The sequence below is a fragment of the Echiichthys vipera genome (genome assembly GCF_963691815.1).
Source record: "Echiichthys vipera genome assembly, chromosome: 8".
NCBI lineage: Eukaryota > Metazoa > Chordata > Actinopteri > Perciformes > Trachinidae > Echiichthys > Echiichthys vipera.
Genome location: NC_139833.1, coordinates 28,426,277 through 28,451,973, shown reverse-complemented (window position 1 = coordinate 28,451,973; position 25,697 = coordinate 28,426,277). Strand labels below are relative to the sequence as shown.

At 39.0% G+C, this 25,697-nt stretch overlaps 1 protein-coding gene across 1 annotated transcript in view; it reads left to right on the top strand.

The window, feature by feature from the left end:
• Nucleotides 1-24,338, top strand: part of ube3d (ubiquitin protein ligase E3D) — a 29,383-nt gene extending 5,045 nt beyond the window's left edge. Inside the window, exons 4-10 of the mRNA XM_083917949.1 lie at nt 1,085-1,307; nt 1,831-1,903; nt 1,978-2,056; nt 2,874-2,982; nt 4,631-4,797; nt 8,510-8,648; nt 23,914-24,338. Of these exons, the coding sequence (XP_083774075.1) occupies nt 1,085-1,307; nt 1,831-1,903; nt 1,978-2,056; nt 2,874-2,982; nt 4,631-4,797; nt 8,510-8,648; nt 23,914-23,934 (811 nt within the window). The 3' untranslated portion in view covers nt 23,935-24,338. The remainder of the gene's footprint in view (nt 1-1,084; nt 1,308-1,830; nt 1,904-1,977; nt 2,057-2,873; nt 2,983-4,630; nt 4,798-8,509; nt 8,649-23,913) is intronic.
• Nucleotides 24,339-25,697: the final 1,359 nt, after the last annotated feature.

Here is a 25,697-nt window from a genome sequence, read left to right as displayed (position 1 = left end):
TTTCAATTAGGACTGCATGATATGGGCAAAATCTTTTGTCACAATATAGGTAATTTCATATCTCGATAACGATAAATATAATGATATAGCATGTTTTCAGGTAATTCAATAAATAAATAGCCTTAAGAAATATGATAATATAAATGTGGTAAAGCCTATTTCACATCAGATTTTTAAAAAATGTATTTATTTAGAATGTTGTTTTTTTTTATCAGTTTGGATTGTGTAATTGTGTATAATGAAAAACTAGATATTAAACTAGAAAATGCATTTCCCGCGGAGTTTTTTTGCTGCTGCACAGCTGTGATCGGGGCCTGGCAGAAAAGGAAAATGAAAAAAGGAAGAGGAGGCACACAAATGACAATTTCATGATGGTCTGGATCCTAATGATATAAATCTGCTTAGATCATCTCCGTAATCATCTGCAATTCCACATCATCTAACGGGTAAATGGGTTAAAGCAAGAGAGCATTTGTGAGAAAAGTTTTCCTGGAGGAAATGTGTGTTATATGAATTTAAAACATGGTGCTTGAGAACTTGGAATAAATGATTAACAGCAGTGGAAAAACAGAGGCAGGGGCTACAGAGGAAAAAAAAACATCCAATAGACTCTTTAAAAAAAATTCCTGCAGCCATCTCACCAAGTAGTACCCTTTGTTACCCTCCTAAGTTTTCTTTGCACACTACTGTAAGTGCTTTACTGGAATGAATAAAACAAGTATTGTGTTAAAGCTGCAATAGTAAACCCAATATTTTTATATCAATAATGGGTCAGATAAGTACATAGGAAAGGGTGTCGCTGATGATTCAACAGTGAGTTATTACCTAACTCAGCTGTTCCCCTCTGTCCTACTGAGCTTTTTAGCATCCCTCAGCTCATTGTTTTGGTTTTAGCAGCTACAATATTGCTCTTTGGTTCAGTCCCATAACTCTCATCAATCTTGTTTGAGTTAGAAACATCTTTAAAAAAACATTTGGATACTTTTCTTCTTTTTATTCTGATCTCTGCTTATTAAGAGATAGCAGCTCTCACAACAATGATAAGTAAGGAAACCTGTAATTACTTTTTGTTTTTCTCCTTCAGAGTGTTTAAGCGAGTTCTTCCTCTCCCCAATGGCAACTGGAACGCCATTGTGGATGACTGGTGTTGCCACCCTGATCCGTTCGCTAACAAGAAGCTGCTGCCACGAGCAGAGGACTGTTTACTGGGCGACACCTTCCTCCTCCTAGCCAGAGATGGCAGCTGTGAACAGACTCTCACAGAGGAAGTGAGCCCTGTTGGCTCTGAAGACAGTCAAGATTCAAAGGTTAGGGACCGGCAGAGGAAAACAACCAGCTTAGCAGGTGTCCGTATAGACAAATAATGATTACTATGGTCATCTGTCAGATTATAAAAAGGATATAATGCAGTTAGGGGGAGAGTGGGGATAGCACTAAATGGTCCATACCTGTTTGTGTTTTTTTTAAAGTCAAAAATTGGATAAATGTTCATATACATTATACTCTCACACACACACTCTCCTCAGACGACTGCATAAGTGAAGTCAAACTCCAGCACTCTGCAGACAAGGATCAATCTTCCTACTCTTTTATTAGTCATTCTCTGCACAAGTTGCGTTCTTTGCATGACTGAAAGTAAGAAAAATGGAGAGGCAGCTAGAAAGAGCAGAAGGACATATGACAATCTGCATGCTGTATATCTCTCTCTCTCTCCTCCTCTGCCTTCCATCATTGTTATAGTGGCTATTGATTACGGTTTTGACACAGCCAAGTTAAAGATGGGCGTGTTGTGGAGAATTATTTTCTGTTTCTTACCTGTGTTATGTACAGAAACCCTGCCGGCGACTAAGACTCGTCTCCTGCAAGAGCTGTTCATTAGGGCTGGGAGAAGCTGTCACGCCAGGTATACATCACTCTATACATTAAAATCATAATTCTGCACTGTGTTGTTGAGCCTTTCTCTACTGCATTTTACAGAGACCCTGAAACTGTACATCACGCAGGTGGTGGTGGAACCCGCTGTGGGAGAGAGAAAGCCAGAAGCTTCACTGAACAGGCAGGTTTTTATCCAAACTTCTAGTGGTGACCGTCAGGAAACTGCGCCTGTTAAATTACATTCTGTCATAGATGAAAAGTAGCTGTTATATGTAGGGGATATGGAAGAGAAAAGGAACGTTAAAGATCCCCTCTACACATGCTGTTATTTATAAAAAAATAAAAATATCTCTACTTTGAATAATAATTTGTGTGACATAGTTTGCAATATGCAGATATTATTGAAATATTATTATCATCAATATTATTTTGGGGGGAAAGATGTTTCTTCCGTCACTGTTTCTTCAGTGATCAAAAGGAAATTTTCCACTTTCTGCAGATGAATGTGAAAACAACCTTTGAGTGTAACTGCACACAGATCATTCTGCACTGTGAAGCTCAAAACATTCAACTGTAGAAAAAAATTGAAATACATATTTTTGAATGGAGGGGCAGTTTAGTGTAATTGCTGTTGTATATTTGTGTCCCTTACAATAAAATCAGCACATACATCACTTCTAGGTCAGTTGTATGTCAGTCTCACACAATATCTGACAGTCAACTTACAGGATCTTGCCGAAACTGTGATGAATGACTCATATCAGCACAGGCTTTTCCAGAAATAATTGACAATAATGACATTTCAAGTTTTTTCGACATCCTTTAAAAAACATTTAGCCTTTTAGAGCTACTGTACATGGACTTACTGATTGGCTGATTTATTTGACTTACAGGTTCATTTTAATAGACCTGAGAATATGCATGAGCATATGATGATGTAGTTAATGCTCGATAAGAACTAAATGTGTAAATGAACCAGCTTTGCTCCTTTTGGACAGATCTCTCTTCCTGGAAAAGACCATAGCAGCCAGGTTGATGGGGCTGTCCACCTCAATGAGCACCTTCCACTTCTCTGTCCAGACTCCTGATGCAAAAACCTTCTTACTGGTAAGAACAAACTGGCATAATCAGAGAGGCAGAAATAGACTACTCAGTTATTTGACAAATGAGAAAGGGGGCTATGGCAGGTTGTCAAGCGACATGAAAAGCTGATTGACTGTGATTTGAGCATACTTCCAGGCTTTTAGCTTCTTTAAAATCAGCGACAAGTGGCTCTTTGTCAAACAACAGTGACACACCACTGCACATCATTTACAGTATGTCTGAGTGTAAAAGTGTGTGCTCTAGTGTTTATATTCTACCAACAGGTGATTTTTGTTTGCTGATGTGCATGTCTCACTATTGGCATAACATAAATGTACCACATATTCCATAAATGGTGTCCTTGTTAGTCTATAAATTGCAAGATATTACAACTCATCACTAAAAGGATTCGGAACAACAAAATATTTCTTCTTCAGCTCAGGTGAAATGGACTGTCTTCTCAATATTTTAATGAATACAACATAATAAAGCAAGCTGCTTTATATCATATGTAATGGCAATTTCTCCTAAGTTTAGTCCCAATGTCCAGTTGCCATTAACACACAGGTGTTTGCAGTGATCTCCTACACAGACGTTGGTTAATAGGTTGTAAAGTATATAGTGTGGGTTGTTGATGTGGTTGATGTAGAGATGCACGTACCAGATTCTGTAACTCTTTTCGTCGTGGGGTGTTGCTTCTCTGTTGCCAGTCCGGTGAAAACTGTTTAGCTCCTACCTGTGTTACCCCTTCCTGTAACCCGTGCCCCTATTCATACTGCCGTCATGTGTCCAAAAACAATGGTACACTAAAGACTAGACTAAATAATAAAATGCCAACCGTGAACATAAAATAGCTTCTACATCATATGTCCATGACATGCTGTTTGACCCTTATATTTTGTTGACAGCCTTACTTCCTCCATGTTGTATGAGAAGAAATGTTAGTAATAATTGTAAAATCAACCATCTTCTTTTATCTTCAGATATTTGTGCTGTCTTCTGACTTTTATTCAAACCCAATATGTAGCAAAGTATTACAACTGGTAACCTTTATTTGCCACAAACTGATCTTGCACATTTGATGGTGACAATATACATAAATTGGTAAAAGGCTTTTTTGCTGTACCATGTTGTTGTGGGTTATGCATAAACATGTTTATATTCCTTTTGCTTATCAAAAAGTCCTCTAAAGACATGCACATTACAGTATGTTATACTAGTGAGTGAAGTTACAGAGATCGAGACTCTTAAAGTCTGAAGACACTGTAGATGAAATGAGAGAATATTTGTACAGCTTTCTTTTTTGTTTAAGTTTTCAGGTATTTCAAAGTAAAAATCTGCTACGCCTGCCTGCACGGTGCTAATGCCATAACTCCACACTTTGGACCGTTTCTGCCTTTCCACCATCAACTTATTGATGCAGGTTTTCAGCAACATAGACACAATGTCACAAGTTTAATGTTATTGTTTTGCAATGCGCATCTGTCAGAAAGACAAAACACAAATGACGGAGTCTTGTAGGACTTGTGTAAGACCCTGTATCCTATCACCTGTTATAAACCAGTGTGCAGTGGATGCATAGAGTTCTTCTGGTGGAGTGTGATTTCTTCAGTCATGTGCCATCCTACATGTGTATCTCAAGTGTTAAGTGATATGTCTGCTCCTCTTACAGCTCTGGCTGCTGAACAGCGACTCCATGACAGCATCGGTCCCGGAGACATGTGTCGGGGGTGAGAGGTCTATCAGCTCCCCTGCTCTTCACAGTGCATCACCCAGAGCTGCCAGAGCCCTCAAACTCCTCTACACCGCCCGCTCTGACACAGGCATCCAGCAGAGAGAGTAAGCGAGGACTCTTACAGCCCCCACCCCCACCCCCACCCACACACACACACACACACACACACACACACGCCCGCACACACACACACACGCGTATACTCTTTGTTTGCCTCTTCTTAATCTTATGCTTTCATCTTTCGAACGCACCCTCTCAATCACCTCCTGTCTCGGCTCACTGCGAGGGATGAAAGACTACTTTGTTGGTGAACAGATTTTCTGTCTTGGAACACTTTGCGCTAAGGGTCCCCGCTAACACATAATTGTCTATTATTTTGAGAAAGAGATTGCCATCAAAGGTGTTTATCATCTCAGTGTTGTCAGTTGCATAAGCCACACTCATGTTTGTTGCATATACAGGGGATTTTGTTTTTACTGGAGTGAGGCTCTGTGTACCTCGCTGTGATGCATTAGAGAGGTGTAGGTGGATGTGTCGTGTGTGTGTGGTTCTCCATGTTCAGTACAGCAGCACCCCACTGGAAGAGCCTTCCCCCCTCATTATTTTCAACTGAATCAGCACTCAGCGTTTTCCCCTCCTCCTCCTCCTCCTCCTCCTCCTCCTCCTCCTCTTCTTTTCCCCGCAGCCGTGTAGAGTGAAGGCAGAACAGAGATTGTTGTTTCTACCATTTTGACAAGCCTACTAGCTGACTGACAGAGGAAGGGTAATTAGAGGTAAAACTTGCATGAAACAAAAAAGGCTTGTCTTAAAAGTCAAAGCCGTAGGAGTGCATTTAAATGACACGATGAGCTGAGGGGTGCATAGGAAACTGTTTCATGCTGGGTATGAAGAGAGATGTCATCCTGGTCAAACAAGTCACAACAGGAACTTTTAACTGGCGTGCCGCTGTTTTCATTTAACCAGAATAAGATTTAACACCTCTGAACTAGGGCTGGGCGATAATTTCATATAATTTATCAGTGGAATCGAAAATCATATTCAGATTTTGCGATAGACAATTATGTTTTCTAAATTTACAATAACAGCACATTGACTCAAACTTCTCAGAAAATGTCATCTGAAATACCCAAGGGTATATCATATTAAAATTGCAGTTCTGGTTAATGACATTTTTCAACATCAACTGGATTAAATAACCAATGATTTCACATGCGTGAGCAAATAGCGCCCAGTAGGGCTGGCCTATATGGAAGAATAAAGTTATACAGCGGAGATCGAAATTAGAGAACAAAGTATTAATATCTGATTTATTCTGAAATACTGTTATTTTTTATTGTTCAGAAATTGATAGAATATCTGCTGTGGCCATACCACCACCATGTTTTTTTAAATAACCAAGGCACTTCAAAAAATACCTTTATTTTGTAAAAAAAAAAAAAAAATCAGTGAGATTATTAGAGAATAGTAACCAGATTTCAGCAGTGTTTTCTTAGAGGAAATCCAACAATGTATCAGCCAGATTCCTACTTTTACATAAATAAATTGCATGCATTTTCTGATAAAGCCCCATAATTTCTATTTTTGAAGAATCGATACCGAGATGTACTGAGCAGACCATTTTACAGATGTTAAATAAACGTGTCAGTGCTCTCTGGTGGACGGTGTAATGGTGACACTAAATGATCTCAAACACATGTTTCACATTGCTATACTGCAATTTCTAGTCATTTATGAGGCGACACAAATGCTGATATCAATACATCTGCATTAAGTTAATTTCGGCTAAAGTTATATAGTCATTATTTTGACTAGGACTTGACTTTTAGGTGCTTCATATTTGAGCAACTACTTTTTTTTTTTTTTTTCAAATTTCCCCAATATTTGACTTATTTCTCTCAAGTGCTGCAGAGCTAAATGCTGGTGTTACTCACACTTCCATTTCCCCCTACATAATTTACCATTCATCCTTCATCACTCATCTCTGACATTTTTAAATTAAATGTTATGCCTGGGGAGCTGAACTCCCTCGGTGATGGCCCTCTTATTCAGGATACAGTCCGTTACAGTTGACTGCAGCTGGAGGTTGCAGTATGTGTTGTTAAAACTGCCAATAATTGGCTGGAGAATCGCTGAGCCAATGCCTAAGTGGATTACGCTTGTCACTAATGGCAGTGACTTGATTATGAGTTAAGTGAAAGTCGCAGGCACCACCACAGTCCAGTGCAATGTGAATGAGGTCTCATGGATTTGGAAATTGGGTCTAATGGAAATCATATGGATGACTCCTTTTTCTGTAGAATTCTTTCAAGTAATCAAACTTTACTGTATGAAGTATTAACTCCACAACTTTCAACTACCACAAGCATTTATGATGTAGACTAGGGCTGCTCAAAAGGCTGGGCAATAATTGGATATCACATAACATGATGAAATTATATGTCAAAATATCCTAATGCACAATTACGTTATCTAAATTAATTCCAGCCAATTATTCAATATCAGAGCTGATAACCAATACGGGTATCAGATCGGTGCATCTCTAATTTAAATATGGCATTTCAGAATGTTTGTAAACAGGCCGTCAAGATACTTCTGGGTGGCAGAACGCGAGCAGCTTTCACTGACCCTGAAGCTGACCAGACGGCTACTTTAAACAGTGTTGCATAGTTAAAAACAAAAATGTGTTGTGTTTGGTGTTGAGCCGCCTGATATACAGCAAAAGGTGTAGGGTTTTATCGATTTCCTTCAGAAAATACTAAATGTATCCAGCGGGACCTGTGGGTGAGGAGGTTAAAGCGAGTGGACGTCGTCAAAGGTACAAGTGCTACAGAGAAGACGGCAAGACTGTAATGGTGTTAAACTAAAGTCTAACTTCTTATCTTTGTAACCAAATATCGTTCTAATGGCCTGATTTAGAGTGGTCAAAAGGAAACTAACACCGGTGAATTAGCTGTGTGCTCCTCTCTAGTCGGGCACCCCGATCGCCTCACCGTAAACACTGGGAGCTGCTGGTCGTCCACATTAACATCAATTTTGACAAAACATCCAGGACCATACTTCAATCCTTCGCAATAAAATGACACGCTTTAACAGCTCCAAAATAAACCGTAAAATCGTAGTCATTTTTTATGTATACCACCACCGGAGCCGCTAAGGCTGAGTGTAGCCCAAACGTTCTTACTGCTTTCGCTCATCGTCACTTTTGTTAACTAATTTGACATGTAAATAAAAAAAAATATTCTACTTCCACTTCGATGCAGGTCACCCAGTAATTCAAGCCATTTACTCTGGTTAAATGACACGGAAGGGCTTGTTTACTAGTGGTGCCATCGGAGAACGCTTTGGCTTTTGCCACCCGGAAGAACGTATAGTGATGTTATGACGTCATGGTGAACTGTCATATAGCAGTAATGTTTATTTCAGTGTCATGTCTTTAGTATAACTGCCAAAACTTCTCCCTCTCAGGAATTGCACAGATGGCTAAATGTCACCCAAACAAACTAGATCAACTCCACACACTGACAGAGCATCAATCTTTCTTCTCTCAATCAATCTTCCTATTCTCCTTTCAGTCCCCTCTTCTTTTCGTCTCACACACAGACACGTAAAGATGCCACATGCACACTCAGCAAATCATTCCACATTTATAGAGCCCTAGTAATCTAGTTCTATTCAGTTAAAAACCGCTTCATTAAAACGTCAGGACAAATGCTTCATCATGGGATTCACAGCAGCTATTCTGGGCATCATCTTGGTTGTATAATGCTGTGGCAGTCACTATGAATCACTTCTGCTCTTCTCTGTATGTGTTTTCAGCATTGTAACTAGTTGGGAGGCCAATGCCATAGGACATCCTGTGGTGCTGCCGCTGAAGGTGTGTGAGGAGCTGCTGCAAGTGATAGATGAGAGCAACTCAACGCTTCCTGCCTCTATGCGTTGCATGAGGTCCTATGAGGTAAGACAGTTACTTTGTAGTGTAATGGGCAACAAGTGATGATTGAGGAATGTTGATCCTGGGCATAGCCTCATATTTTTTCATATTTATAAAATGCTTACCCCGATACTGCGTAATATAAGCAGAGAGGGGCTTAAAGTAATTCATCTTCATCTTTTGTGAAAACAACAGGGACTCTTAGCTGACAGCAATCACTTATTTCACTTACAGCACCATGTTTATCCATTATTCAGTAGCGCTTGACTTGTGTTTTCTCCCCGCCTTAATTCATTTCATGATTCAGAGGTTTCAGTTAACAGCTTTGCTTTAGGGATTATGTGGGTCAAATGTAAAGTTTTACTTTTGTCAGCCTTATTCCAGCTTCTATACACCTGTAATTGTGCAAAATGTGTATATTTAGCTCAAGCTGCAGAGGAAAAGTCTTTGACTAGATTATAGGAGGTGTTAACTTTGCAGAAAACTCTATTATCCTCACATAGTGACAGGGCTAATTAGCACCATTATCCTCCACTTCCTGCTCAGAAAGTTTAGGAAAGGACTCCCACCACTTAAGTTTTCAGTCTGCTAAAAAACACAAGAGGAATAATATACGCTGACAAAACCTTTGAGAAGGTTGTCTGCATCGTGTGAAGCCACTTTTGTTGTAAGCCTAGGCAGGGGGAGTTCACTTAAAGGCTTTGAGTCTTTCCTAATCTAAATTGGAGTTATGCATTGAAGAAGGAACACTTCCAACAACCAATCCAACTACATTTTTGTGTAAGAACTTCCCATTAATAGCTCAAAAGAGACACGGTCATCCTGTTTCCAAGAGGGAGCAAAAACATTAAAAGATATGTGCCCTTTGTTTTGATGGACACCTTCACTACAGATGTTATAATTTTCATACTTAAAACTCTCATACGAGAACAACTAGTTCTACCCTCTAAGAATAATACTCCTTTATCTCCATGTCTTCTGCATAGATCATCACCTATTTAGGGTGTATAACATGTTTTGCCTTGGACAGCTTTAGCATCAGTCTTTTATTATGATGCCATGTATGCAGCCATCAGGTACATATTTAGGACCTATATAAGTCGGAAAACAAATCAGCTGCAGTTGGGGTTTTAAACCAACAAATGCAACTAATATTGGCTTGGTTATCTAACTACAACTTATACAATCTGTCATAAGTAGTGCTGCAGGCTTGACATATTTTTATAGGCTGGTCCTGAAGTTTGCATCGAATAAGCTCTGTGGCAAACAGAGAAAAGTTTATGATATCTACAGGTTTTGTTCAGCAAGATAATTTTCACAAATGAACATGTATGAAGAGTGAATGCAGTCACTGGATGTAAAAAGCTAACATTAGGCTATAAATTAACTACACTAACCACTAGGGGTGGAACGGTCTATTAAAAAAAATCTGTCCCGTTCGGTACGCATGTCACGGTTCGGTACACGTGTGTACTGTTCGGTTTATGAGTTGAACGTAGCGTAAGCCTTCATGACTGCTGTCCTTTCATCTCAGCGCGTAAAACCCCAGCGCGCTGGTGGACTTTCTCCAGCCACAACACTACGCACACTCCCGCTACGCTCTTCTTCGTGGGTTTCTGAATCCTCTTGTCAGCAACTCGCTAAGCTCCGCTCTGTTGTTGTTCTCAATCATTTCTGTCTGGTTCAAGCTGTGGTTAAATCACCACATCAGTGTTTCTTTCTACTCTGAAAAAAAGAAAAGTTGACACAGAAAACCGTCAGTTCACCAGAGAATGGACAGAGAAGTTTTAGTTTCTGTCACTGTGAAGCCCGTGTTTACTCTGCAGCCATATCTGTGTAAAGAGTACAAGTAAGGCATTTTCAGAAAAATCATGCTACTCTGCATTTATGTTACATTCATTTGTGTCAGTCCAGTTTTTGATGAATAAACTAATGTTTCATATCTGCTTGTAAGCCTGGTAAAGTAACTAGTTACTGAAGTAATCAGATAAATGCAGTGCAGTAAATAAAGTAGAATATTTTCACTGATTTGTAGAGGAGCAGAAGTTTAAAGTAGCATGTCAATAAAATACTCAAGTAAAGGAGAAGAGCCTCAAACTTGGACTTTGGTCCAATAATGGAGTAAAAACCTCTGATTAACAGGTTTGTACAGTTAACAAGGATTGTTTTTTGACAAGGTTGTTGCACTTTGAGGTCATGACTACTATTTATTTATTTTATTGGATTATGTACAATATCCATTAATGTGATGCTCATGTTTTTTCAGGCTCCTCATTTTGAATCATTTTCGTCAACCGGCCTCAATTCAAAATGAATTGAACATGAATGATGTAGCCTATTTCAGTCAGTTCAGTGATGCTGTTTGTGCGTATTTTAGTGAAAGAAAACCTATTTTCTTCATTTTTTCTAAGATTTGATAATGTAGAAGTGTTTATATTCTTACCTAGAAGGCAAACACTTGTTTACCTTTTTGCCAAATAGATATATAAACGCGTAAATGCAGCAATGTGTCTCCTACCGTTTCAAAATCTCACTTCACTTTCATTTAAGATTGTTACAGTGATCCCTAAACAAACTGCCTCATTATTTCAGATTTTGCATGATTGCATGACATGTTCTTAAGAATATCTGAATAATAAAATAATCTAATTATTAGGCTACAGATCTGATACATGGTATTTTTAGAATCTACAAGAAATAGAAAAAAACAACCGAACCGAAAAACCGTGACTTTAAAACCGTGATATGAACCGAAAAGTGGATTTTGTGAACCGTTCCACCCCTACTAACCACTAGCTTTCAACTGATTTTTCTTATACGGCTTGATGACTTTTGTAGTCTCATTTAGCCACTTGTTAGCAACTGTCTTTTCAAAGACGCAAGCTTTAAAATTCACAAGACATGAAAATCTATGAAGCCTGAATCTCTGAAGCCTGAAGTTTTAGGCAGAGACCTTATTTTAGCCATTCAACAATAGACTGTATAATATAGATGGATATAGCCTCCGTGACGTCACCCATTCGTTTGTGGACTATCATTTGGAAGCCAGAAGATGACGCCATCTTGTTTTTTTAAAGCCAGACGTGGCTGGAGAGGAGCATTTAGAAGCATCAGGCTGCACTCAGCTGTCGTTTCTTTGAGTTACCTACTAGCTCAAGCAAGCAAACTTTTGTTAGCAAGATGCAGCCGAATGCTGATCAAGACATTTTACGACGACCACAATAGGTATGTTTCCATTAGGGTAAAATGTGGCCGCTCGTGAAGTTTCAGGACGCGCCCTCCCAAATGGTCATTGACTTGTTGTGTTTCCATTACAAAAAAAGGCCAGAGAGGGATTTACGAGACTCCGGAGGTGACGTATCACTCTGAATGGGTTTTGATTGCCGGCCACAGGGCAGGATCCAACCCATGTGCAAAAATGCACGTGCACAGATAATTTCCTGCACTGTGTTCTTCTACACCGCTGGATAAAAGTGTCTACTCTACTTCGCCCTGTTGTTGTGGCGTCTTTACGACCACACATCACACCCGGTGAGAGCTACATCCAATCAGAACTGGGCTTCTCTCAGGGGTTTGAACCAATCGAGCGACTCACATGCGAATTAGGGGCGTTTCGGCGAGATAGACCCACCTCATTCCGGGTATTCGACCATAGTGGAAACGCACCTAATGTTACAATGAACTCTGAAGTGAAAACAAACTGTGAGGGTCAGAGTTCTGAGACTTTAACACAGAGAACATTCAAAAACAGTTTCACGGCTATTTTAATGTACAGTGCCATGGATATGTATCACTAAACCTCTACCCTGTTGCTAGTACAACGACCTTTGAATCACAAGGTAGCATTGTGCTGAAGCATCCCCTGCTTTATTGTCTATTTAGCTCTAAATAATAGTAATGAATGTCACTAAATGAACATCATGCTGTATTGAAAAAGACAGAAAAATATTTACTGAGCCAATGAATCAAGTGAGAAGTAGATCAATTTCCTACTTGACTTCTATACAAGCATACTTTGTTTTGCAACCACTGGCGTTGCCTCCTGCTGGACATTTTGAAGAATGTAGGCTTAAGGAACTTATGCACTGGCTTAATTTTTCAGACCCGGAAGCTCAACCACCTTTATTATACAGTCTATGCATCTAACCAAAAACCCATTTTAAAATGCTAACTCACTTCTGTGTTTTAAAACGCATTCCTGTGCCGCTCTGTTGCCATTTCAGGCTTCAAAATTTAGGGTTGCCAGCTAAAAATGCAAAGCTACTTTTTTCTACCTGCCTGAAATCAAGAACTTATTTAAAAAATGAATGTCATCCTTATCATTGCAAAGTGCATATGTGCTGTGAAAATGTGAGGCCTAATGTAACTTTAGAGGCACAGTCAATAACCCCAAGGTGCTGCAGTTTGTTTGAAAATGATGTATTGATGTTTCAAATGGCTGCACACAGCTCCTGTAACTTTACTGTGCATACATCAGTGGGATCGCAGTTTAGCATTGTACTGTGCAGCTAAAGCGGACTGAGAAAGGGGGCAATGTGTTTGCAATTGTTCTAGCCATGCATCTAAGGAAACTTCAGTTTGCCCCTAAATAAATAAAACAAAAGCTTTTGGTTTACTCTTACAACGATGAATGAGAATCAGACTTTCTGAACCGGTCTTATTTCGACCTGAAGGAGTATGTCACCTTAGAAGATTCAACATTCTTTATTGTCATTTCAAACTCCATACCAGACAGGTACATTGTTGGAACAAAATGATGTTGCATTTGGCTCACTAAAATAGAGTAAAAATGAAAAATGTTTTTATAAATATATATATGTACACCGAAGACATAGCATTTTGAAATGGAGGGCTCACTTACACCAGGTTGCCATTCCAATTATATCACCTACAGTGGCTTTAGTTTTGCTCTCACATTTCAAGCCCTGAGGGTGACAAACTAATGAAAATTAATTTCTCTTCCTTGTCTACATAGTGGTACAATGATACACTGTCATGTTGTTTATTTAGGTAACAACATGACAGAGGTGGTGATTAGGCTCAAGAGAGAAAAAGTCCTCTTAAGAAGAGCGATTGACTTCCACCTCCTTTAAAGGAAAATGTAATATTGTGTCCATGCTATTGCTTGATGTTTTTAATGGCTATAGTAACATTTTACTCAGCAACTTCACTGTTGTAAGGATGCAGCAATATCTCTAGACACATCCTTACATTAGTGAAATCATCACAAGTGGTCATACAGAGACAGTATTCATTCAACAATTCTAAACCACTTTTTTGGAAGAGTAAATGAAGAGGAATGAAGGGATATTAAAGGTCCAACACACAATACTGAGTGATCAGACCTCTGCTCGGGTTGAAGTGGAGCATTGTGAGATCCCCAAATTTCTATGTAATAATTAGGGCTTGGTCCTAATTCACTATGATCGTCTATCGTCTTTTAATAAAAATGATGTTTAAAAAACATATCAAGTTGTTATACACAATTACATTATCTAAACTGACAATAAGCAGCACATTAACTCAACCTTCTCAGAAAATGTTATCTGAAATACCTGAGGGAATGTCATTTGAAAATTGTAGCTTTGACCAGACAACATGCTATATCCTGATAGATATGGTTATTGAGATATGAAGTGACCTGTGTCGGGATACAAGATTCATGTAGCCCAGGTCGCTCACTCATGGCAGACATTTTGATGTGTCATAGCTGTACGAGCACAGCTGTATTCAATAACATTAATCACAACTGTATTCAGTGGCGTGGCTTACTGGGAATGTGGGTAGGGCGTTTCGGCCGTGGCAGTGGGCGTGCCCAAACTAAACCGACGGCCTGCTGCGAAAAGTTGAGACAAATTCAACTTTTGGAGAAACGCAACCCGACATCAGTTTGCGGTGGCCAATCATGTAACCCGCGATCAGACTTGTCAGTCCGTTTTGAAACAGTGTGAGTCCTGCACAGCAAAGAGTAATTATCGCTGCCTCTGTCACTGCCACAGAGAATTGTAAAAAACTATGAGGGTGAAGAAAAACACAAACTCTGAACTGCGCTGGAATTTTGTGTAACAGCTGTTTCCTGCAACAAGCTCCAGCACAGTTGCTCAGTCCCTCTGTCTCTTTTCTCTCTCTCTTCCTCTGTGAAATGAAACTGCCTTCAAGTGTGTTCAGAAATGTTGCAATGTTAACAACTCTGCTTTCCTCTACTCCAACTAAACTCTACTTGTGCTACATTAGTGGGTTAAAGAACGCAATAGGACGTTGCACATATTTGAGTGACACTCAATGCTGGACAATCATGCAGCAGATTACAAGTGCTCGTAAGGTGCGGCTGTGAAAAAAGGTAACTTAGATAGAAAGTCAGGGAGACAGTTCTTAAGAGGTCTAATCAGGCAACACTCAGTTGTAGAGTTTTATTTCACAAAGCTCGTGGTTCAACTGTTGTTTGCAGCCATTTTGCAATGAGAAATGATAATGTTACATTTAAATTTGTAGTGAGTTCCATTTATGTGGCTGTGATAATTGGGTTTAACTGTCTGAACATCAAACTGCTCATTTACATAAGCAAGCAGTTTTCACCGTGCACAGTTTGACTTGTCATAGTAGGGAAAGCACAGGTGTACTGTGTATGATTAATGGTGGCTGAATTCCATTTAGCTGCTTCAGTTTTGGGCTCCTGGTATTGTGCACACTGTCACACTGTCATGGTTTAATGGGACATTGGAATAGAACACCCATGCTTTTCCTACTGCGACAAGTCAGAATGTCTGCTGTGAAAAGGGTTTAAGACTATTAGAACTTTAACATCTGCAATAAATAAAAGTTGTGCGTATGTACATGTGTGTGTGTGTGTGTGCGCTTTTATTCTGCATGTGGAATGTCTTCTGTTGGCTGCTGTGTTACCCGCCCTACATCTATGGACCTGCCAGTGTAATGGGGTGTAAAGTGGCTCAAGCTCTTTAGGCCGTGAACAGACAACACCTCCCACCTCATTAATCTCCCTGTCACTCCCACAGGGTAGGTTAGACAGAAACTGATCCAAAAACTGCTACAACGTTTTACAATGATGAAGAGTAGATGTATTGATCATACATCGCCTCAGTCTTTCTGCAGTCCACATAGCTTCCTACCAGGAGCAGCTACGCTTTGTCAAAATAAATGACTACCCCCAAGATGCACACGTCTCGATTCATTGCACGTGGAACATTGGATGAGTAGGGGATTTAATCAGCAGCGCAGGGGGTTATACTGTTCTTCATCAGTGTTTACATTTGGATATCTCTGCTTGACAATATAAATGAGGGTGATATTGTTTTAGAATTACAAAAAATGTTGTCAGTGATTTTTTTCCATTAGTGTAATGGAACTGATGCAGTGTGTTGAATAAGATCTTCAGTATGTGATGGATTAATACTGCATTGGTTGTGTATGGGATAACCTGAGCATAAGGTTGCTGTGAGATTTGTACAAGTCATGTATTAATGTGTTGCGCCTGTAATGTACCAGCCTTTTTTTATCTGGTATACCCCCACATCCCTATGTCATAAGCTCAAATAACCCTTCATAGACACCACCCATCATATACCAAATGAGTTAATTTCTATTGCTGTCAAAGCTGGGGGAGGCAGTTGATTTTTGCTGTTGTTTGGCAAAAACCAAAAAAAAATCAGTTTTTCATATTGTAATTCAAGTGTCCTCGGAGAAAACTATATTCCTGCCCTCCTCTTGGCTCTGTTTTCAGGCTTCAGGCCAGAAAATCTAGCTTGTGACCGGACACTTTGGCCAATCTCAGGTCATTACAGAGAAAGAGCGTTCCTATTGGCTTTTCTACAAATGCAGAAGCACATGCACGTCCCTCCGGTGAAAGTTCTGCTGTTTACTGTGGCCATCTACAGTGGTACACAGAGGGATGAAACTGTGTAAAAATGTGCAATTTTGGAGTTGTCCAGTTTAATGTCCAAGCAGCAGGCATTTCCTGTGGATTTTCTAAAGCTCGAAAATAGAGCCAAGTGGATGTGCAGATGTCTAACATTTTGATTACAATATAATGAAATACTATTATGGATTTATTTGCCCAACATTGCCAAAATAAACACAGAAATATTTTAATGTGAGACAATACAAGTACCTACAGAGTGACACAAGACATACTCGAGACCACAATACACAGTCACAAAAAGCAGTGCAAAATTAAATATCTACTGTTCTTATTCAGTCTCTTTTCAGATTCATATCCCTATACATATTACTCTAGACCATTTGTCTTCAAAGTATATTTCTAATGGGGACCATTCCCTTACAAAAACCTCTAGCGTATCTCTTACATGTGATAATCTCTCCACTGGCAAGATAGACATAAATAAAACAAAAAAACAGATTGTAATATCAGGAGATTCTTCGTCTAACCCTTTTTTGTAATATTGTGAGGTGTGCAGCATACAAAGAAACTAAGAATGTACCTGTTCCTACGACCATAATTGGCAACTTGTCCCAATACAAAATCAGTTTTAGAGGAATATCAAACCTAAAAGTTATCTTAACCTCGTTTTTGACCGATAGCCAGAAACTTGAGATTCTTGGACATGACCATATTAGATGGACATAAGTGCCACAGGTATTTTTACAATTCAGACATAATGATGAGCATATAGGATCATATTTACAATGAATAGCAGTGTTAACATGCAGTCTGTGGCTAATCAGATATTGAGTCTTGTAGGATTTATTACAGCATGTCATTTTCTTTGCATTCAACAAGATCCTTTTCCACATCCCCCTTATCCAGATCAGGAAGTTTTACTATTAATAGTTGGGATGTTGACAAACATTTGACCGTAAATATAACTTAAAACTTTCTTCTTTAAAGGAGAAGAATTTGTTAGTATCTTTTCGAGCAGATTCACATTCAAGCCACTCTAAACTTTATGTTGGTAAAGAATGGACATAGCTCCTAAACTGTAAATAACGGAAAAATTGTGTTTGGGGGAGATGGAATTCAGTTCTGAGTTGAGAGAGAGATTTTAAAGTCGCATTTGAGAAGAGATCTTGTATTTGAAAGATAACCGCATCGCTCAGTGTTTTAAAACCCACATCTAAACAAGACAGTTCAAAATCAGGATTGAAAACAATAGTCGCCAAAACAATTGATTTTTAATTCCGAAGTGTGTGTGCACTTGATTCCACGTTTTAAGAGTATTTCTAACAATGAAATTATCTTTCATTCCCTGTACCGAGATTGCATTATTTATAAAGGGCTTATCCGATAGAACCAGTTCACATCCAATATTTTCCAAATCCAGAAAGGTGGAATTGGCATCATTATTTAACCATTCAGTAATGTATCTTATTTTGTGAGGCCCAGTGATAATACATTTTACTGTATTTGGCGAAATTGTCCCTTAGTAACTGCAGTTTCTCCAATTTAAATATTGAGCACTTACCCTTCCATACAAACTTACTTATCAAACTATGTAGTGATTTAAAAAACTTTACTGGAACATAATTGGGTAGCATCTGCAATGGATGTAGTAGCCTGGGTAAAACATTCACCTTTATAATGGCAACTCTGCCGATTAATGATATTAGCAAAGGGCTCCATCTTTGAAGATTTTTTCGAACTTCATTCACCACTGTGTCTAAATTAATTTTTACCGTATCATAGAAAATTACAACAGACATTAATTCCCAAGTATCTAAACCCATTAGGGGACAACTGAAAATGAATGTTACCCGATAAGTCAGGACAAATAAAGTTCCCTAGAGGTAAAGCTAATGATTTTCCATAGTTGACTTTATAGTCAGAGAACATCCTAAACTCATTTATTATCTGGACAACAGCTGAGACGGAGGATAAGGGATTGTTCAAAAATAAAAGGACATCATCTGCATACAGTGAAATCTTGTGTATTTGTTTTTTAGTTTGAATGCCGACATCTGAGGAGCTAATCACCTCCGTCAAAGTTTCCATTGCTAATGCGAATAATAAAAAAGATAAAGAGCATCCTTGTTTGGTAACTTTACTTATAGAGAAAGGAGAAGGCATTACCCCCATAATAGAAATGGATGGTTGTGGTGCAAAATATAACAACATAACCCATTCAGTAAACCCATCTCTGAAAGCATACTCCTTTTAAAGTTTTAAACAAATAATCCTACTCTATATGATCAAAGGCTTTCTTTTGGCATCTAATGATACAACTAAAGCATTAAGTTTCTGAATTTTAACATACTGTACAATACCCAATAATCTCCTTATGTTTTTCATATGATTGCCTTTTTTGGAAAAAGCCTGTCTGGTCATGTCCCACAATTTTTGGTCTTAAGTGATTAATCCTAGTAGCTAGAAGTTAAGCTAAAATTTTGCAGTCTGTGTTTTGGAATACGTATTGGTCTATAGGATTTTGGGTATTCTGGGTCTTTGTTTTCCTTTAGTAACATGTTAAAGCCAATTGTTGAAGCCAATTGTAATGATTGAAGAAGCTTTTTGATTGACAAAGAGTGTTTAAATATTCTAGTAATTAGGGGGGAGAGAGTATCTTTAAACATTTTATAAATCTCTGGAGGAAGACCATCTGGCCTGCAAGCCTTTCCAGATGACTTAATCCTATGTTCATTAGATAACTTTGGAAACTTTATATGTTGAAAAAAATCATTTTCAAGTTTCAGTTTCAACATTTGTATAATCCAGCTTCCCATGTTTATTCTTATTTTTATCAATAGATTTGTTTGAAGATTTGTTACCCCAAGTACCTCCCTGATCTATTTGCATATATGTTTTGTGTTTTTGTCTAAATAAACTCTTAAGATAGGAGTGTGTTTAGTGCAGTTCTAGTTCTTATAACTTTGTGCCAGTTTGCAGTGCAGTTTATGTTCAGATTCAGCTTTTTGTACTTCCAACTCAAGTCGTTTCTGTTCTTTCAACAATATGATATACAGACATTATGCTCATAAATCAGCCTTAGTTGGTTCCCATAAGTTTGACAGATTTGTGTATTCATAATCATACTCCTGGATAAACATTTTTAATTATTTTTAAACCATGGAACAAAAATCTGGGTCGGATAATATAGACCTATTACATTTCAAGCTGTGTCTGTGTACGAAATGCACATACCCAAAAAGACTGGAGCATGGTCCGATATATATGAATAGATCCACTATTACATTTTTCAATTTGTTCTATAGAGGATTGTGGAACAAGAAAACAGTCAGTTCTAGAAAAAGATTTGTGGCGATTAGAGTAAAATGTATTATTGTTATTGACTGGGTTCAGTAGACGTCAAGCTCAAACCAACTTTATCTAACATTTGACAGATAGCTTTTTGTCTATGGGTTGGAATGGTTGATAGATTGCTAGGATGCTTATCTAATTTTCCCTTCTAATACACAATTCCAGTCATCACCAATAATAACGGTAGGGATAGATTCCAATGGATATTTGGTGAAGCATCTCATCTCATCTCATTGGAGTCTGGGTCTGACTGATGCCGGTTTCAGAACGCCAAACTATAACATAGTTGCAGATTGCTAATGTTAGTGCGTGCGTGCGTGTCTCTGTCTCTGTGTCTGTCTGTGTGTGTCTGGAGTGGGACTTTAAGATCAGCGTTAGACCAAAGGAATATGGCAATATATATTTTAAGAAAATCATAATTGCTATTGTTTCAATATCAATCAGTTGACTGTTTGGCACAGGGGTGCAGTAAAACGATGTCAGGGAGGATTATTGTTACAGTGAGTTGTCTTCTACTCCTCTCCTAACCAGGGCTGTAAACTAACGGTCCCCACTCGCCAAATGCGACTAAAGTATTGCCAGGGGTCGGGTAAATGTTTGACCACGGTCGTGCTTGTGCAATAAATTCTGCATGATAAAGCAAACGTTGTAGTATCTGTACAGTAAAAGGAGAAATGATGACGGTAGCAAAGATAAGCGCTAAACTGGTGATTTGTTGTGTCGCACTGAAGTAGCTCCCCCGATGTCACTGTTGTAAAAAATAGTTCCCCTCAGAAGCAACATAGCGTAGGCGTCACCGATCTTTAAAAGTTTGGCGCATTGACTGTGATTTGAGTGCAGCAATGTGGCGGCTCATTCCTGGTGTGACTGAACCAAAAAGGAAAGCACAGAGGAGGAGATAGGTGGATTTGATCCGAGCACAGCTATGATGCTGTGTCACAAGAGCTCAGTTAGAAGCAGGTGGTCTGACTGTATAGATGGTGGCGCAAAGAGGGTGTCTGCTGAAGACAGTGATGAGGAGTTCTGATTAGAGATGCAGACTGGATCGTATCGTTCCCATCTGTGGTTCTGATGCATAATTAATGAGTGTTTCCTTTGTCAAAGTTTTGCACTGTTAAAGTTGTAATTTGTAATGTTTTTTTAAATTAAATTAATAATATTAAGATGTTTTTCTAAATAATACTTTTGCCTCTTTTCTAAGCACGTATTGCTATACAATACAGTTATCTCAATGAAAAGTACTGAAATAGATGTATATGCAACAAAAAGAGGCAATTTATTATTTGGCCGGTAAAAAATTTATTTGGGTAGATTCTTTCATCTACCGGTCCCCTTTGCAGGTGAGCCAAAAAGTAAGTTTACAGCCCTGCTCCAAACTAACCATATTAGATTATGTTGTATGGCAGCTAAGAGATTGCTACTCAGTAACCATGTGTGCACTCAAGTAGGAAACATTATTGAGGCTAATAATAAGCTGATGACAGCTGTATTTACTGACTACTTCAAGTAATCTGTTGGAGTAACCAAAAGGCAGTAATCATCATGTCTACAGGATTCGAAAGCAGTTGTTGTGGTTCTTTTATTTTCAATTTGGATCATATCTTGAGGGTGGGGTGGAGACACACCAAAGGAAAATACAATGCATCACTCTAGGGGTGAGTGGCTTTGTTCATTTAGCCACAAACACATCCTTCTCCATATCTGCTTTAACCTCAGGACTATGTAGCAGCAGCAGTAACTTTCTTTTTATTACGTTCTGCTTTTCCATACTTCTGTCCGTCTGTTTCTTCATGTGTGAAGAAACATATCCTCGCCGCTTGCCAAGTTTGAAGTGTAATGATAACAGCCCTTGCTACAGAGCATCAAAGAGTATGTTTGCTCCAAAGATTTCCTCATGTCTTCTCTCCTCTTGTCATTGTCTCAGAACCTTTTAATACCCAGACATTAGTACCTGTTCTGTAAAGTCCCTTCTTTGACTAGAGCTGTTGGATGATAAAACCAAAGGTTATCTCTCGTTTCAGCTAGATGTATTACTCATAAGGCTTTGCAGAGATGTTTATATATATTTCACTGTGCTAAAGCTCAAACGAATTTCAATGAGATCAAAGAAGAGTAACACCCTTAAGCATATTATCATAAAGTTTTCTGGGAAGACCTGCTGTCAGCTTTGCTACAAGTTTAAAGACCTTCATGTAATTTTAACACTGTGAACCTTTTTTGTGCTGCTTCTCATAATCTAAACAGTTGACTCCTAAAAAGTTGAATGTACTCACCAGGAGAAAGTGGAAAGAAGTGAGTTTTCTGATACCTTTTCTTGTGATTCATCTTTTCGCTTATGCACTCAACCAGCTTGTATGCCTCTTGTACTTTAGACATTATTGTAAAGAACGGACATAACTCTAGAGTTTAGTACAATGTAATAAACTGTGCTACAGAGGCTCCACTTAGCGTCTGTCAGTGCGTTTACATGCACATCAGTAACCCAAAAATGACAATTGCAGTGAAGGTATTGTATGTTGTCGAAGGAGGTTCACATAAACATTTGCATTCACCCTAACATGTAGCTGTACAAGGCTGTACCTCTCTCTGATGGCTGAGGGGGTCATCCCTATGGCCTTCATCTGGACAATCTGCTGTGTCAGGGTTTCAGTCTCCATAGAGCAGCTCGCCATTTTACAAAGTTACCAGTAGAGCTGCAGATAAATAGTGTGTGTCCAACAATTAAATAAACTGTCACCAATTGCCAGATTAACACCAATAACTGGGAGGGATCTGAAAGTGTTCCCTAATTTTGCTTACTGCTTTTTTCACTATATAAAGGTTTTTGTTGAAGTGCCTTGGTTATTTGAAGAAAAAAAAAAACATGCTAGTACAGCAGTGCTATAGCCACAGCTGATATTCTATCAAATTCTGAACAATAAAAAATAACATTATTGCAGAATAAATCTAGTATTTAAAACTTGTTCTCCAGTGTAAGTCTTACTCTCCTTGCCCCCTCCCTCGAATCCCTCTCCTCTACGCCAAAACGGTGACAGAAAGTTGAAACTGAAAACCACTGTCACTGAAAAAACAAAGAGCCAGCATAAAAAAAAGAGTGCAAAATATATAAAAATAGAATAAAATTATTTTTTTATGCCTGTGTTCTATTTTCCTGGGGAACGTTTTTGGACAGAACTTCTTTCCAATACGTGTTCCAATGCCAATGCTTCATTTTTGAGTTCTGGTCTTTTCGACGCCAAATTTTATTTCTGATGCCAAACTAACCTTCATTGTCCTGGCTTCAGTATTGCAGCATCTATCTACTCTGTTTTCTGTACAGTCACACTTTGGGGCTGCCCTTTGAGGCCACAGCTCTAGCATTAGCCACTATACAGCTCCACAGGTGGAGTTGCTGGTTTTGTGCCTTTTTTGCAACTTCTAAAAAGGAGCACAATTCCCCAGCTTAATTTTCCCATCTTCAACCTAGCAACCCTCCACCTTCTCTCCTCCATCTAGACTCCTATTACTCTGGTTCCTTATCACACTTTGTTTTCTTGTCCTGGGACTCAGAGTTCACCTTTAGTTGCCGTTTGTTATCATTTGTATGAATTACCATTGATGTGCTTGAGTGGGGAGCAGACATTGTTATGGGGATGTAGAAGACACAGCCTTGAGTGAGGCAAATGCCCTCATCCATCATCCCAATATAGAGCCCTCAGTGGAGCGCAACCATTGTCTGCAGCAGGCAAACACCCAGGAATAGCAGATGGAGAGGGAAAGAGAGAGAGAGAGAGGGAGGGCAGGGCTGAGCTGAGCTGATTTGTTTTCTGTTTTTTGTTTATCTGCATGTGTGTTTTTGAAGTTAATTAAGTTGCTACCACCTGTGGTGTTTTGGACTTTTTAAGACAATAATTGCAGATAATGTTTCTGTGCTGATCAGCAGACCTTGGAGGTCCAGTACATCTGTGCTTTGCAGAACAAAAATGATCATTGTACCGTACAAACTGGAGTTTATATTTTAAATTTGTCTCGAGTGCACATAACACATTTAACCTTTCTTAAACTTTTGCCTGTCGTTCCTAGGTGGCATATCTGAGACTATGAGGTCAAATATCCGATGTCAGGAGGTCAAGAACTCAAGAGGACCCAGGACAGCAAAGAGAGGAACTCTTGTGAACATTGACTGTATGTTTATATATGTTAAGGTGGCAAAACTTTCCAGTAAATATGGGACCAATACAGATTACTGCTAAAGGAAAGGCACCAAGCGTGGAATATGGTGGTTCTTGTTGCTAATGTCAACATGTTTGGTAGTTTGTCATCACCTACAGAATCATGTTGAAACAGGTTACCAGGCTTCTGAATGTTAACGCATATCCAGTAAATACAAAACCGCAGGAGAATGAAATCATCAAAATTGTTTTTCAGAGAATGGAAAGTTACACCCTGTACTTATGTATAATTTTTAATGTGATGCATGATTATATCAAAATGCATCATAGTGGTTATAAAGCCTACATGTGTACATTATATGTCCATTCCTAAGTTTCATTTTGTATCTTTCTTACCATTCTCAACAAAAACAGATTAAACTGTATATTTGAAAGAGTCCCATCTTCCCTTCTCTTTTCTATCTCGAGAGCACTGTTGGTTGATGTGTGGGACATTGTTCTTGAGTTGGCTTTTGATGAAAGCTTATTATAGAGGCACTTCAGCCCCAGGGTACAACAGTCCATCCTCCACTTGAGTGTAATTACAGCTTGTGAAGCTAGGTGATATTTGTCTCATCGTTGGTTTATTTGTGTGTGCCAATGATTGATGGTACTTATGTAACATGCGTGGTAGCAAGAATCATTGCCGAGATCTATCGTTAAACACTCTTCACCTTCTAACGTCATCATGTTATGGGCTGGTCAAGTAGCTCTTACAGTATGTCAAAGTACTTTGTACACTAGAGGTGTGGAACTAGGGATGTTTGGTTCAGACTCATATCTATTATTACTACTGGATGTGCTGCCATGATATTTTTCTATAGACATGCACACGTCATCTTTTTATATATAGTGCATCCGGAAAGTATTCACAGCGTTTCACTTTTTCCACATTTTATTACGTTACAGCCTTATTCCAAATTGTATTAAATTAATCTCTGTCCTCAAAATTCTACACATAATGCCCCATTATGACCACATGAAAAAAGTTTTCTTGTGAGTTTTGAAAATGTATTAAAATTAAAAAACAAAAAAATCACACTTACGTAAGTATTCACAGCCTTTACCATGAAGCTCAAAATTGAGCTCAGGTGCATCCTGTTTCCACTAATCATCCTTGAGATGTTTCTACAGCTTAAGTGGAGTCCAACTGTGGTAAATCCAGTTGATTGGACATGATTTGGAAAGGCACACACCTGTCTATATAAGGTCCCACAGTTGACTGCATGTCAGAGCGCAAAGACCAAGCATGAAGTCAAAGGAATTGTCTGTAGACCTCAGAGACAAAATTGTCTCGAGGTACAAATGTGGGGAAGGATACAGAAAAATATCTGCTGCTTTGAATGTCCCAATGAGAACAGTGGCCTCCATCATTCGTAAATGGAAGAAGTTCGGAACCACCAGGACTCTTCCTAGAGCTGGCCGGCTGTCTAAATTGAGCAATCGGGGGAGAAGGGCGTTGGTCAGGGAAGTGACCAAGAACCCGATGGTCACTCTGTCAGAGCTCCAGCGTTCCTCCGTGGAGAGAGGAGAACCTTGCAGAAGGACAACCATCTCTGCAGCAATCCACCAATCAGGCCTGTATGGCAGAGTGGCCAGGCGAAAGCCACTCCTTAGTAAAAGGTCTGGAATTTGCCAACAGGCACCTGAAGGACT